The sequence below is a fragment of the Galleria mellonella genome, unplaced genomic scaffold (genome assembly GCF_026898425.1).
Source record: "Galleria mellonella isolate WM207_F2 unplaced genomic scaffold, CSIRO_AGI_GalMel_v1 utg113, whole genome shotgun sequence".
In the NCBI taxonomy this organism is placed as follows: domain Eukaryota; kingdom Metazoa; phylum Arthropoda; class Insecta; order Lepidoptera; family Pyralidae; genus Galleria; species Galleria mellonella.
The window spans coordinates 79,814-96,950 of NW_026441975.1; the positions used below are offsets into that span (position 1 = coordinate 79,814).

The 17,137-nt window shown below is 32.4% G+C and overlaps 1 protein-coding gene across 2 annotated transcripts in view; it reads left to right on the forward strand.

Annotated features, from left to right (window-relative positions):
- LOC113512837 (uncharacterized) overlaps window positions 1-16,610 on the forward strand; it is a 29,501-nt gene extending 12,891 nt beyond the window's left edge. For both annotated transcript variants that reach the window (XM_052892906.1, XM_026896771.3), the window contains exons 2-4: window positions 11,892-12,026; window positions 12,445-12,526; window positions 12,678-16,610. In XM_052892906.1, coding sequence (XP_052748866.1) covers window positions 11,902-12,026; window positions 12,445-12,526; window positions 12,678-14,123 — 1,653 coding nt within the window. In that variant the 5' untranslated portion in view covers window positions 11,892-11,901 and the 3' untranslated portion in view covers window positions 14,124-16,610. The remainder of the gene's footprint in view (window positions 1-11,891; window positions 12,027-12,444; window positions 12,527-12,677) is intronic.
- Window positions 16,611-17,137: the final 527 nt, after the last annotated feature.

Sequence of the window (17,137 nt, forward strand, 5' to 3'; positions counted from 1 at the left end):
CGAGCCGGACAGTAAGACGCCGATCGTCAACAATAGACTTTTGCGGTCTAACGGAAGGAACTGTTTGCCCACAGGTGAGAACAGTATTCCATGTGTGGCCTCACTTGAGCTTTATATAGTTTCAGGCGGTTTTCTGGCGTGAAATACCGTCTCACCCTATTGAGCACCCCCAACTTTTTTATCTTAGCTTTTTCCTCCAGATGACCGCAAAATCGCTAATATATGATTAGAAAGTAAGGAGATACGACAAACGGTGTCTTTTTTGCGGTGAACGCGCAGACTTGTGTCTTCTTAGGGTTAAAGTGAACAAGTTAGAAAACACAAGTCTGTTACAAAAATCGGTATGTGCCCACGAGATCTTTTAACTTCATGACCGGTGTATAATGCATCTCCTGTACTGTCGTCTGCATAACAATGAATAACTGATCTTAACATATCATTGATATGCAGAAGAAACAGTGTCGGAGATATTCACAGGTTTTAAGTCAGAGCATGCTCCGTCGACTACGACCTTAATGCTACGTTCATAAGGCGACCCAACTTACAAAGTTTTGAGTAAATGATCTTTTCAATATCCAGACTAACAGCTAAGGCCTCTCCTTATTCTCGATTGCCACCGCCCATCGGTGTGTTAAATAAACTAAAAGATCACCAGCCAGCGCCCCCGTCGAAAGCCGTACTGGCGATCTCAATTTAGGTACCGGAGCAGTTGATTTAACAACTGATTCCATGACTTTCGAGAATAAGGAGGTGATAGCTATGGGCCTATAGTTAGCTGGATCTGAGCGGTCTCCTTTTTTAGGGATCGGATGCACCAAAGCAGTCTTCCAAAACTTTGGGACTATACCTGATGAGTAACAGAGCCGAAAAAGACGCGTAAGAACCGGAGCCAACTCTGGTATAAACAATTTGGATGAATTTTTTTATGGATTTCAAGGGAGAGAAGTGCTCTACGCACTGAAAACATATACGTCGAGTTTGATGCAAAGAGAGATCCTATAGAGAAGCCTTCTCTTTTTAAGAGCCAACGAGTTATCAAATTCAGCTTTGGCAAGAGACCAGAAAGCTCGAACAGTTTAGCCAATCTCTTGAGATCAAAATAAGGCAAAGTTATACTTCTTTTTAAGGGCACTGATGTTAGGATCTCGCGACGCCACACCTTTAGGCTAGGAAGCACTCCTGTTTCAGGCGAGATTATTCTACAAGAGGCTTTAGGTACCACAGAGTTAGGAATAAATAATTCCATTTGAAGCACCACATCGGCGATGGAATTGGCGATTGTTAGTAATGGAGATGCGAAAAAATCCGAATCCCATTGCTAACACGATATATCCAACCAGGTCGGACACTCCAGAAGGTCCAACAGTGAAGGTGAATGGTCCAACACCGTATTTCTGCGTCAGACCATGGAAATTATCATGAACCAAGCCATTTAATTTCCAAGAATCACGATCAGCGGAAGGAATTTCAGGGAATCTGTAGTCATTTGGATCATGATGGACGTTGTGGGACCTGTATGTATAGCATGCATAGACGCGAGGATTTTGCATTACGCGCAGCCATAAAATAGACAGGTCCGCACCTTCATATCATCCATTCAGTTTATAGTACGTCAGGTATGAAGTTTCGTTTGGAGCTCCGTTAGAAAGAGCAATGCCGGCCGCGCCGTTTCTAGGTAGGTGAACAGCGTTTAAGTTAGAATGTAATCCCGTTAGCTCACAGCGAAGGGGATGCCGTAGAAATTGCCCAGCGTGGTTGCTTTTCACTGCCCGTGTTGTAAGATCAAAAAAATCTTTAATTCTTAGCGTCGGTAAATTCCTCAAGACACCACAATAATGTTTAATCAAAATCGTCTTTATTTATCATCGTAATATTTATTACAGATTTGTCATTTGGTCTAATTAACATGCGAAAAATAGATTCTATATCTATTCTATCAATAGATTCTAAATTTCAGACCTCTAGATCCAGTAGCATTGCCTATAAGCTAATATATGATTAGACTTTAGGTAGGTTAGAAAACACGCTATACAAAAATCACCATTCTGTATTTTAACCAGCCGATAAAACTTCATTTCCATAAATATTACGTACTCATAGGTGATTACAATTTGTGTGAAATGTCTTTTCAACCGACTTCAAAAAGAAGGAGGTTCTCAATTTGGTTGTATTTATTTTATGTTATTACCTCGTAACTCCGTCAGTTATAAACCCATTTGGATTTTTTTTTCATCTGAAAAGATATACTTACAGATTGGTCCTATAGAAATTTAATCAAATTCGGGTCAACAGTTTAGTTTTGAGATCAAAATAACTGGTTTTGCCACAATTAGTTTTTTTATGGAATTATCTTTAATTTTGGAGGGAAAGGGATTGTTAGTAATGGAGACTAAGAATCCCATTGCTAGCAATATATCCAACCAGGTCGACCTCCTCGCCGTTCCCCCTGGAAATTATCATAGTTAATTCCTGATGATTTCATCATGATGGACTAACTGGCCTATTTTCATTCTCATCGATCATCCTTAACTAGTGCTCCGCTAGCGTATCCCGTTAGCGCAGGCGGGGTTACCATTCCATTTTCACCGATCAAAAAAATCTTTAATTCTTAAATCCTCAAGACAAAAACTTATTTATATACGAGTAAACCATAGATACAAATAACTAAAGAATTTTAATATCGCGATGAAGTATTTAGTACAATATAATCTATCAACAGAGAAGATATTATTGCTGTCTTTCTGGTACTTAGGTCCACTCGTTTGCCGTTTCTGTTCGATGACAGACTATGTAATGTGTCTCTGTTTTCACGAATAGTATTATTTTAGCGTCGTACGCCAACCGCATGATTGAATAGAACAAAAATAAACTGATTATACGAGTAGAATAGCGGGCTTTATCTCTTTAGGAACGAAAAACAACTATTTGGCACTGATTACAAATTCAATCTCAATTCAGGTTTTGTAGATAGAAAAACTGTAAACATTTAAAGATAAAAAAAAACATAACTTAAATCTTAAACTCCTCGAGACCTCCAGCAGTTCATAGTAATTGAAAATTATACTAATTGTCACAAATTTAGAAGTGTCAAAAGTTGCTTTCCTATAACACCGTCCAGTCAGAGCAAAACTGTTTTTTTATTACTTCTAATCCCTTAATTCCTTAAATATTGAAAATCATATTAAATGTTACAAGCTTAACATCCCTGGGTTTGAGAAAATTGACAATAATAATTTGGATCCAAACCAAATGACTCACACACGTGCCTTTTTTATAAAGTTTTTCAACCAGACCAAAGCTTAGAATATCGTTTACGAGTTACTTCGTAGTTATTAAGTTTGATTTCCATCCCTATTTTCTCTATTCTCAATTCTAATGTAACCATAAACGTAGATACTTAAACTCATTGTAAGCTGCATCGAGATTAACAAGGTGGAACATTGCAGCATTTTCATTGCTTTTCGACACGTAATCTACTCATAAGCAGACTGCTTCGGCGATTGTTATAAATTTTCTGGATTATTTGAATGTCGAGACATACCCATACAGATTTGTATTAGAACGTTCTAAGAAACTCGTTAGTTGTCAACCCTAAGAGAAGGAAATGTAGAGAATACAGTAAAGTTTCATGGTTTTGCACCGTGCACGTGGCAGCCCCGATTGTTGCAGACATCCATAGACTACGCTAATCATTTATGTACTATTACCATTAGACGAACCGACTTGTTTGCTATATTGATATGCTGATATTATATCGATATGCTATCAATATGGCAGCCCATTTTGCAAATAATATTAGCGATCACAAATTCAACTTAATCTAAATATATACGAGACAAATAGATGTATATAAGAAGGTATATAACACATTCAAATTCTACGCTGTCGAATTGTCAATGTCGCGGACCACAATGATCAACAATAAAGACCCCAATACACTTATTAAAGCTACAAGGCTTTAAATAAAAATTTATTGAGGCTAACAATACTAGACCAATGACCGAATTTGATCTGTGTGAACAATAACCAATGATTATTCGAATCGGTTTAAAATTAGGGCTACCATCGTCTAAAAAAATTAGTTCTAAGATTGTCGGATACTAGGTAAGAATCATTGTAATATAAGAAATATTTTGTAATACGAGCATTCAAATATAAATATATTATAAAATAAATGTACAATACTGTAGTAACAACTTATAATTATTCTTCGTATATTTTTTTATGTAACTTGTGAATAAGTTAGTTTATGTCAAATATGCGTTTAAATACAATAAATAAGAACTGTTTGTATGTTGATGCATTGTAGACTTTAAGTCATGATTTTATGATCCATATTGAAATTAAAATGTAGCTAGCTATCCGATAAACCTAAACGTAATGTATCAGAAAATCGGCATTTCATTTGTCAACTCATTCAAATCTTTCCTTCCGTAGCCTTATCATCGTACAGGAAATGGTTTGTAATCGCATAGTACACATTCATTACTGGCTATTACTAAATTGTCTAATTAATTATTTACTTTTATGTATATATACAGCAAATAGCCTAAAAATCTGGTTCATGAACTGAACTACAAACGTAGGTCTATCGTATGATATCTTGAGGATAGAAATAATCTGGTTTTCTTTATTTAGTCCTACTAATGTGGCACGTTTATAAATAAACCAAAATGGTTCTTTTCATTATAACTATACACACGTGCAATGAAGACATTAGGGCCGATTCTGAGACGTCATACTACGAAGCCTATTCTTTAAAATTAAAATATCAATTCGATATCTTAGCAAAATCTTTATTATAAGAACCAATATGGACTAATTTCCCAATAGATTTAAGTCAAAATTATTACAATTTTATTTATTAATTTATTTAAATTTATTAGAGAAACATACAAATAATAAAATTTCTAGAACATTCCTAGAACACACAAATAATAAAATATAGCAGTAACATATATAAGTGAAGTTTCCACAATTAACTTATACATTAAATAAAAATGAGCAGATGATTAATATGAAAAAAATACCTGACAAAAAAGAAATGTAACAATAACTAAAAAAAGAAAAATAATTTTAAAAATTATTTTTCTTTTTTTAGTTATGCGGAATTTGCGCAAAGTCGCTGTCTCACATGTTTTTTATATAATTAGTTAAATATTCCATATTAATATATTTCATAAAACAGTAATTTCGCTAAATTAATAAAATATTAGATTAAGATATGTTTAAAGAAATAGTGCCTCAAAATCAGCCCCAATTTCATACAACTAAATAAGAAGTTTTGTGAATACTATTGTTTAAAGCGTCCGCCATGTTAGATGCATCGTGTCGTGTTGCGACTCGTGACGTGCTTGCATGCTCTGACATTTGTCATTATTTATTTGATTAATCAGGTAGTTATTAAAAATTCATAACTGTGTACCTCAAAATTACCATACATATTTTTATCCACATACAAAATTTCATCACCAAATCGGTAATTGCAATTGTGAATACCATGCAGATAGACTATATAGCAAAGTTTATATGTAAAAAGTAATAGTAGCATTCGTCGAATTTAAAAAGTACATTTGAACAGTTTTTGTACAATTTTATTGAATAAATGTCTTCTCAGGGTGGTAACGATTATTAAATTAAATATAAATAAAATCCCATAAATTATATTTAGCAGTACAGTTTTTGTGGGTTAATATGAATATGGTAATCAAATCATTGTTTCCAAATATAAATCCAATAGAATATTATAGTAATGTATAAGTAGTCTGTCCTTCAACACATTTTTTTCTATTGAACTACAGTTTAAGTCAAGGGACGTGAAGTACCTATTTGGTGACAGACGGAGTACACAAATTATCACATCAGAATAAACATTTTTGAATTGAGTCGTTATAAGTATCCTTACGTTGCAGCGTATACACTACACATACGAGTGCATTATATTCTTAAAATCGAGAACCTATGCGAAACAAAAGCTAATATGAAAAATGTTAAAATTTTAAAAACCATCTTTAAACGAGTTTAGACCACTCAACTATAGCACTGTTTAGTAGCTTCATTACTTACAAATCATTAAACAATTTCATTACTAATTGACATTACTTAGTGCCTATCTACATTTAGTACGTAGACGTTTATATTGTTTGCTACTTATTTGTGAAGCCTTAGATCAATACGTTTGTAACCGTATAATAAGAGCAATAAATATTACATTCCTTTGATATAGCACCTGCTCGGTAAGATAAAGTTAGCAGCAAATAACCTATCCAATTTATTGAACAAGCAAAAAAGCGACCTTCCCAAGTGAGTGAAGTAGCACGTGTTAGACTCACGGAGATGATTTCTGCAAGACCTTGACCTTGCCAACAAAATCTGTGTGAATTAAACGCCGCAGCTAGTTTGACTGTATGTGGCCTTGATTGAAGCGAAATAATATTGCGAATAATAATTAGGTAGGTGCCTATTATTTAGATCTTTACATCATGCAATTTACTACTGCATATATTAGCACTGAGCACCTATACCTATATATATGGTATCATAAGTAGTCAATTCTTGCCTAATTTGCATTTAGTATGTAGTTGTTATTTTATGTATTTTTATCTGCGTTATATTTATCTATTACTAATTAGTTTTTGAAAAACACTTTTTACTTTAAAAGTAACTTTAAAGACCAAGTAATCTATCCACGAACCATTCATTTAACTTTCAGCGAGTACTATTGAAGAAAAATTGTATAAGATACCTTAATTGTATATACATATAATTATTTTATGTCAATTTCCCTGCCCTTATTGATTCCAAATAAGTTTGAATCAGATCTCTTTTATAAAATTTATGTTGAAAATATGTTTAGAAAATAGTCATAAACAGCGTCGCAGATGGTATTTTTGTGAGGATTTAGTACGGGAAGTGATTTACGTTTAGTACATGTTATAATTTTTCTTTTACTAGTGATTGGGATCGGCTTCGCACGGGTAGATAGAATTTTTGGAAATAAAATACGGCCTATTATTAATATGTTACCCACTGATACTATAGCTTACTATAACAAAAAAATTTAAAAACAGTTGAGTAGAAGAGTAGATTTTAATATTATTCATTACAAACAAACGATCAACATTCCTTATACCTATTAGATATATAATTGTGTTTTTATTCCCTATGTTGTATAATGCAAATATATTATTCTCGTTGATTTATTTATAAATAGCTTTTATAATATCAAAACAAATAGTTTATAAGTGACACGCTTAATTTGTGTATTGTTTCTAATACTTGCAATCCTAAACAGATCTCTATCTACACTTCAAACATTTTTTTTATATGGATTCTACTGCAAAATAGGTCCAATATGACACAATTATATATTACTTTCGAATTCGCAACTTGTAAGCGAAATTGTGGTTTATAAATAACCAATATGCAAAATAAGGAGATTCCAATAATTAAGATCATTATAAATCATTAACTTAGCTAAAAACAAGTGTACTACTCGTAATTATACGACATTCTAAATTAAAAATACATATTTACATTTTAAACTCCGTAGAAAAGCACCCTATAACGAGAACAGATTCAAATTATACTGTTTTTAATGCAAGACACCAGAACCACACAGCATATTGCCGATTGTACTCCGTCACGGCCAAGTGAAATCCGTACGTTATTGAGCACTTAACTGATATTTTACTACCGTTATATTGCGGTTACATAACCGTTACGATATATCGAGACAGTTTATTTGCTTATCTTCTATAACACATACCATTACATAGAGTAACTCGTAAACGTAAATCACGAAAGTTCCAAATATCCGTAATGGATATAACTATTTTCTGTTTTTAGACTGATGTTGGTAAATAACTATAAAATCAACTTGAAAGCTTTAGGCAATTAATTGCCAGTTTTTAAACGAAAATCTTCATTTCTCAGGCGCTTCCCCTTTATTTAGGGTCGACACATGTTTTGGCCTTCAAAACTGGTCTTGATTCACTTGTCTCGCTTGTCGCAATTCAAACATTCTTATCTGCTTTCACATAGCCAATCTATCTTTTTTTAGCTCTTCCTCTCTCCTTATATGTAACGGTGTTCTAACGTATTAATATTTTACTAATAAGAACCTCATTATTTCTTAATACGAAGTTAACCTTCATTCTCTCTGCTACTTAATAATAGACTAATCAATAATTTAAATTTTCCTCCTTTCTATCATTTCGTATAAAGTTGACATGAAAGCTCACATGTGTAACTGCGAAATGTTATTCATAATCGTTAATTTTATTATCACGAATTCTTCTACCGGTTTAAGATCCGCCAGTCGAAAGTTCTTGGGTGCGCGCGCGCGAGCCCGCAACCTGTGCCGCAGCGCATGTTTTCGCTTTCACGGGCCATTGCCCCCTCAACAGCCTCGGCCCACTTTGGTCCACTGGGTCAAGGTCTGACGCGTCTGGAATTCGATGGGATTCGGCCAACGGTATCACATATCTGCATACGGGCTTCGATTACCGATCAAGCCCACGAAGTCGATCAAACTGTTTGTCAATTGACTAGATCGATTTTCTATTTATATAGGACAGTTTTATCAGAAGTGTGATTAAGAAATAATTACTATTTCTTAATCACACTTATTATATAGAGACCTATTTTATTTTGCATTACATAAAAACTGCGTATATTCAAAATCTGAAAGATATTTTAATATTTGTTATCAATATCTGAACAGATTTTATTTGATATTTAGTATACAAAGTCGCAGAACGCGCTGTAGTAAAAAACAACCAGTCGAGGCTATATAAAACATATTAATATATTTTACTAATGTTAGAAATGTGAAAGTTTGTTATAAAAATATTGTTTCTTACTCAACCGCGCTTAAACGAACGCATGTAAATGTTTGCTACTCAGATTAACTATATTCTAGAATTAACGTATTTAAAAACGCGGGCACTGTCTTTTCCATACAAATTTATTCCCCTTTTTTTCTCCCGATACTAGAGAAACTTTTTTCATCACATAATTCATATCTATCCCTGTCATGCCCCTATATCAACGTTTTTTTTTTTTTTTTTTTTTCAAATAAAAATAATCGCTAAAATATAAGATATTTCAAATAGGCTACAATAAAACATCCATCAAACTAATTTGATGAAATTAAAACGAAATTGAAGGCTATACCTAAGGGCATTCTTGTGTTATTATTGAAAATCGGATCAGTTTTGGAAGAGAAGACAGGCGAATACCAAAATACGATTACCAATCTTTTTCATAAATGTTTATCAAACTGTTCTACAGTTGTCCCTTTCTCCCGTGAGAACCGTGCACAGAGGGTCAGGTATAGATTTGCAAATTACCTATTCTTTAAAAGTCGCGACCACCGCGTTTGCTCTTAATCTTGTAGTCGTCGTATTAGTCTAAATCACACGGAATACAGATAATGCTTAATATTTTTATATACGCACAACAATGAAAGTTGCTAAAATGTGCACTGATAACTTTTGTCTCTGACGTCTTTATTTGTCCTTGGCGTTATTCTATTTTTTTATTGTTGTTTTACGCTCATAGACATACTTAGTAGTAAACGATTTATTTTGTACCCATTCCAGGATGCAGGCGAAGCTTCGCAAGGTCATATTTGAAAATACATATGCGCTTTTCTTAAGGAACCAGAATCCGTCTGGAAAATAATTTTAAATACTCCAATGCTTGTACTAAATAAACTATTTTACCAATATCATCTATTGCAATATTCACGTTTTCATTTTAATAGATTATTTTGTAAATAATTGTCACATTTATTTCTTTCCGCTTTTGTGACAACCCTCGTCTATTTACAATACGGTTTAAATACCGACAAGGGCGATGACATTGTCAACTTAGTCGAGACATTGCACCATTGCATCGCAAGGAAAATATATTTTAAATCCTATACAATTACTCCTCTTGCATCTATCTATTATTAGTATATATCTTTATAACCTATGTATACTGATCTACTAAAGTCATTATTTTATGTATACGTGTAGGAGATTACGACGCCTTCTATATCAAATTATACTTACCTATTACAAGCAAAATAATTCACAATAGAAATATTTCACTTTACAGTACATGCGAAAATATGAGCCAAATCGATAAAAAGTTCCATTTTCTTATCACTGTGTTTTATACTGAACTCATAGATTGTTTATTATATTAATTGATACCTATACTCTTTTCCTATTAATTAAATTATACATATAACTTTCATGATAGAATATATTTAATGATCACTTTAATTTTACTAATGAGATACCAAAACTATTTTTTTTTTTGTAAGAATGAAATTCTGGTGATAACAAAATTAATGTATCTATTATAGATACAATAATTATGAAGTGAATTTACTTACTCGAAAAATATGTTCCTCCTTGAAAAAAGTTGTTCAGTTACATAGTTCTATCACTGGATTTCGTATCATAGCCTTCCAACACTTTGTAAAGGAGTATACTACAGTCCAACCTGAATACCTGTTCAAAATTTCGAAGTCGACAGAAACACAAACATAGACGTTAATGTCATACTATCATGAAATGCTGTTAAAATTGTAACATTTTCCTTGTTCAGGCAATTTAAAAGAATAGTAGAATTTATTCTAAGGACCCCATTTTAGATTATGAACGTTTTTATCGCACGAAATTTTAATCAGATCGGAAATATATTTTATGATAAACTCCCAGAGTATATTAACATCTTTAATCATCAGTGCTCGTTATCCAAGTAGGTTATTTATGACTAAACAAAACAAAGCAGCGATGGCACAGCTGATAACGCTAATATAAACATGGATCATCGACCCTCCTTATCTGGCCTTATCACGCGAACAAACATGCACTTGGCAAAGAAAGTGGCTACTACCACTTTTGTAAGATAACTTGAAAAGGTGAATTTAGACCATCCTCCCCTCTCCACTGTTTTTTCTTTTTTTATTTTAATATATATTCTGGGCTATATGTAGACTGGGCATTTCGTCTCCATGTCCATCTAATCTCCCCTCCCTATACATATATTATTAACCAATCTAAAAATATTTGTTGATCATTTTCTTCTATTTTTTAAATTTCATTTATAATTCTAAGCATTTCTTGTTTTCTTCTAGTCTTTATATTCTAAATCCATTTAAATCGTCTTTTCCCTCCGGGGCCTATGCCTTTTTTTGTTGCATTCACCTAGGTTTGATCGTAAGAAGTAATAGAGTGATAGAATGACAAACAAGCTGACGGCCCACCTATTGAAAAGTGGTAACCAATAATAATATTAATCCATCGTTATCAACTTTTCTCTAAAAATACTCGTGCTTCGTATACAATAAGATTGAAAATCAAAGTTATGGCCCGCCTGATGATATATCTGTTACTATAGCTCATTAACTCTGTACTGTAATTGTCTTTAATAGTCTCCCCTAATGCGTTCAGAAACAAATTAATATTAATGAATCACATATCAACATTATTTAGGGTAAATCATTAGTCAAGCCAATTATCTTTTATTTAATTGTTTTACATGTCATAGTTAGTGTCTTATCTATGCATGAGTACAATGACTAGACATAAAATATTCCGTAATTTGTTTATTACCTATTAAGATTTAGTTACTGCCCTCATCTACATCAGAATCTAATGTAAATGGTAAATAGTTTCCTTATTGTTATCATTTTTACAAACACAAGAATACCATTGGTCTTTATTTTATTCATTACTATGTGCGTTGTAAACCTCACAAACTAAATTTCATTATGTATGTATAAAATAGCTTTTGCCCGTAAAATGATGAATTTTTAAAATAGACGACCACTTTTAGATGGCGTATAAAGATAAAATATATACCAAATCGTTTCCCCTTTTTTTTTTCAGATAGTGAACAATGCATGAGCAGGACGCCGAAGGTGAGCCAGCGCATCACGCGCGTCGGCCCATGAATGCATTTCTTATATTCTGCAAACGTCACCGAAGCGTCGTTCGTGACAAATATCCTAATCTTGAAAATAGGTACGTCGTATTATTTTGACAAATATAGACAATGTGAAAATATTTTTAGTAGCTGTGCTTGCGAATTCGTCCGTGTGTCTAGTCACAAATAAAAGTAGTCTGTCCTTTTCTATCGCAAATACATGTAGTATGGCAATTTTCTTGGTAATTAATGATTGGTTCATAAGGCGCCAAAAAGTAATAAACCCACTTTTTATTAACAATGTAAGTAATTACGGATTTTGATATCTTTGTATATAATTGTAGTACTTTTTAATTATAGGAGTGGTTATACATAATTTGAATTTGTCTTGTTTAATGCTCATGAAAATAAAATCTTATATAAGCGAGTTTCATTGGATTACCACATAAATTAACGTAAAATAATGGTGATGATACAAAATTGACAATAAAATAATGTTAAATTAATTAATTACAGATCTATAACAAAAATATTGGGAGAATGGTGGGCTAACTTGGACAAAGAAGAGAAAGCTTGCTACACGGGTCTCGCTAAACAGGTAAATTTTCAATTTTAGTATTACATACATTTGATTTTTTTTAATTAATATGAAATGTTATTTATAGCATACAGTCCTTTGTATACTTTCTACTTGCAACCTGATTCGCCAGTGTCAACAAAATTAAAATGTTAAATTGTAATACTTTCAGTACAAAGACGCCTTCTTCAGTGCCAATCCAGATTTCAAATGGTACAAGTTACCCGCACCGCCTCTCCGTACTCTTTCCTCCCGGCCAAGAGAATCAAGCGACAAGCAAAACGAATTTCCCAACAATGATTATCATGAAAATGAACTCGAGAAAACAAATAATAATTCTACAAAAGTTGATTTAAACAAAAAAACCAACGATCACGAATACGCAGACATTCACAAACCCTTGTCAATGTTTACACCTGGTAAATTAGCAGATGAAGCCCAAATGGGGGGCTTAAGTAGCCTCCTGGCCACTAAGACTGAAACCCAAACTTCAAATCCTTATTACTCGCCTCCCTGCCTTAAATACAATGCGATCTCAACCCCCGATGGATACAGATCTCATAGCATATTAGAAAGATCGAAAGTAAAGGGTCTTTCTAAAGAAGATAGTATACGTGATCTTCAGAATGCACTCACAGAAACCAGTAAAATATTCGAAGAAGAGTTCGATGACGATAAAGCGAGAATATATCGTTGCAGTGGTATTTCAAGCGATCAGTTTACTAATCAAGATGTGATAGACCAAATAGTTGATAAGAGATATTCTAAAGACGAAGATGGATATTTAAGGAACTGGTCAGACGACGAGAAAAATGCTAGATCTGGTAGGTCGTGTAAAGGTAAAAGATACCAAGAGTTTATGGCTTTTGGGGGACTAATGGTAAATAAGAGACAGAAAAGGGAGAATTCAGATAAAATGTCTGACGAAGACTACAGTGCGTCCTGTAGTTGGGAAACTGGTAATTCACGCAGCGAAGAATCGACCGTGACAGACGATTCGAAACAAGATAGTTCAGTGAACGAGACGTCCGCAGAAAACGAAGTCAAAAATGATATAACAGGCGCGCCCGAACCAGACAATAACATTAACAAAACATTCAAGGCTGCCGACTTCGATTTAGACGCTAAAATAAGAGCTTTACCCTCACTTAGCTTAGAGAAATTTCAACAGAAAAAAAGAGAAAATAAACGTAAAAAGAAAACTATCAGTATCAAGCCAAAAGTATTCGAAACAGACCGAATTATCAACTCAGTTCCCAGACCACTGTTAGATGAGAAACGAGATATCGAACGGGAATATTGGCGAGAACAGGTTGTCGGCAGTCAAAAGCGTAAACCAAGAAAAGTTAGTATAACAAGACTCGATTTTAACGCTATGGTTTCTAATGTAGATGTGAGACAAGCTCATAAAATAAGTCCCGAAATTAAAATAGCCACTGAAGCGCCACCTACAGTCGTTCAAAGTATGGAGATATGTAAACAACCTCCAAGTCATGTAGATTTGCTGGCGCTAGCTACGTTGGCCGAAGTGGCGGCCAACAAGTCCAAAATTGAGGGTTCATCAATTACAGAGACCATAACCGCCAAAGCGAGCGAAGAAAACGCTTCCAAGGTATAAAATACCTACAAAACTAGCCTTAAAAGATATTCCAAAAATTATTTACTTGATAATCAGATAATATTTATTATATATATTATAGATCTACTTTTACATAGTATGCATAAAGATTAATATTATTGTACACATAATTATAGGTTTTATAACATAGAAATAGATTTTATTTATACGGAAATAGAGATATATGTATACTTATTTTAGTTTGTCGATGATAGGCTGCTACATTCTGCTTGATAGTGTTAGAAAAATATACGTGATAAAATTTTAACATCACATAAAAAACAGCAAGGCATAATTTACTGTATGTATAAAATACAAAGGATAATTTAACTACATTTCGACTCATAATTTTCGTTTGTGAAGATTCGTCAAAACATTTAAACAGGCATTATTATTATTGGAACATGTATTATAAGTATTTCACATCACAACATGGCATTGTAATGAAATGCCAAACATGAGTCATAATTTATGTAAAATTGTTAACCTCATTTTGTATAAAGATAGATTACTTATTTAAATCGCCTTAATATTTAGATTATATACAAAACCAAGACACCATGTGCAGAGACTGCATTGCATTTTTAAGGTGATTTGTTTTTGTTCGTGCATTGCGTAATATTATGCAATTATCGTATACATATATTTTATATTTATAAGGGTGACTGGCGTCACATATTTTGTACCTTAAATACCTAAGTGTTCACACAACAACACTCTTAAAATAGTCCCTAATTTACCAACTTGAAACCTATAGTTAGTTTACTTTAATGGCAGAAAAAAAGTGTTATTGTGTGTAACTACGAATTTATAATTGATAATCCAAAACGTTCGGCAGATATTTGGCAATTTACGTGAAATAAAAATATCGTATATAGCCGTTAGGTAGCAGAAGCCATTGTATAGATAGACAAATACTTGTGAAACTCGTATTTTTTTGAGAATTTGTGATAATCGCTCCAAGCTGGGAAATTGTCAGTTTTATAATGTAACTATTGTTTTTATCGATTGCTTATCATGTTCGTTAATATCGTTTATAAATGTTTTTAAAAATTTTAACAAAAACATTGGTTTATATTTTATTTTGTTAAATTGTTCACTATTTAGATTATAAAATATTATTCTTGTCCCTATTAGGTACCTGAGGTTAAATGAATTTTGTCTTAAATCCACGTACAATATTAAAATCGATAATCGATTCAAAAAAATAAAAAAAAATAATCACTTTTTAAGTTACACCATTTTTAATGTAATGTATTATTTTTTGGAACAGTGTTTCTCAAATAATGTTTTTATTTATTTGTGATGGATTTTAAAGATTTCTGTGATTTTATTCTATTTCCTATTATAAGGTTGATAATGTGAAGCTTTCGTTGCAGGTCTAGTCTAGAATAATATATAAATAAAGTGAAACAAGTACTAAATTCGAAAGTGCACTTATATTTTTTAAAATCACAAATGATGACACAAGCCATAATGTGACATGCTCATCCAAAGACCAAATGTATTTAGAATAGAGAAGCTAGGCTGTAGATATTGTATATGTAATATTTAAGAGTTATAAGTATGTATATTATACATAACATCTGGCTATTATTGTCGCATTCCATACACTCGAAATTGTAAAAAGTAAAACAATTATTAGTATAGTTTTGTTGCTATTTTGTTTTAAAACTTCTATACAACAGATTTTAAATCAAATTGTTTCTTTTTTATAAAAGGTTTTATGAATTGTTATTTTTTTTTAATAGATATGGTGAGCTTCTGATGGTTCCTAAATCAAGAACTGATGAGCTATACGGGCCTTTGTAATATCACTGCAAATATTAGTAACCTTATCGAAAATATTTTTTGCCTTGTTGATAAAAAAGCCTTATATTATTATTCAATTTAGATTAAGAAAATTATAAAATGGGGCCAGTATGTGCGGAAAAGATAGGAAAATGTCAAACGAATTGTAGGCGCATAAATGGGCCTTTAAAAAACGAGAGAATGGATTTTATTAGGTTTACATGGAAACCAACACAATTCGAATGTATCAAAACTTGCTCTTTAACTGTTAAACCTGTAAAATCTATTTTCAACAAATTATGGTGCTGGAAGATCTGTATTGTTATAAGAATGTTTACCATTGCTAATGTTACTCCTTTCTTAGCAATGGGCAGTAGTCAATATAAAATATCATAAAATAAATATTAAATTTAAGCCATCGAAATCTTATTGTGCTGTGAAATTGTATTTTTAGGAATGGTTTGATTTTATATAATAACGATACCTAGTATTTTACAGCACAAATAGATAAATCATAATTATATGGGTAGGATGAATTATACGCCGTTTGAGAAACACTGGTCTATTAGGGCATAATAAGTCGGCACCCAAAGTGTTTACCTATTTGGTTCCAAAGTATATTGTTGAATGTTTTATTACATACGAGCGCGGTTTAAATCAATATCCTTTTATTGTAGAAATAAAGTTTATTCATAAGGAACTTGTTTCTTTTCTATCCTCAGCATCCACAAGTTTATATGTTGTAATATGTTTTATAATTTTTTTCCGAACTCAATTATATCGCATGTAGTGATAATTTTTTATTTTTCTACGGTATAGGTCATCTCACGTTCATTTGTATCTACTGAAACATTCATGTGGATACCATACCCGCCATATCTACCCGATACAATGGGTACCTATTGCAGCGATTGAATGGTTAAATGATAAAAGAGTAAAATGAAACACGGAATTATTATTTTTACGAAATATAGTATAACTAATACTATATTCATCTGTCCTCTTATAACAGTCGAATAAGTTTTTTAAGACAAATGGCTGTATAGTCTAAGATTATAATATAAATTTAAATTTTGAAAGATTAGATTTTTTCAAAATGTATTTACTATTATCACATCAATATTGAAATAAATTTATTTAGCACATATTACTACACAATATAATTATTAATAGAGATGTAAGTATAAAAAATTCCCTTAATCTGTTACAGAAGTAAAATAAGT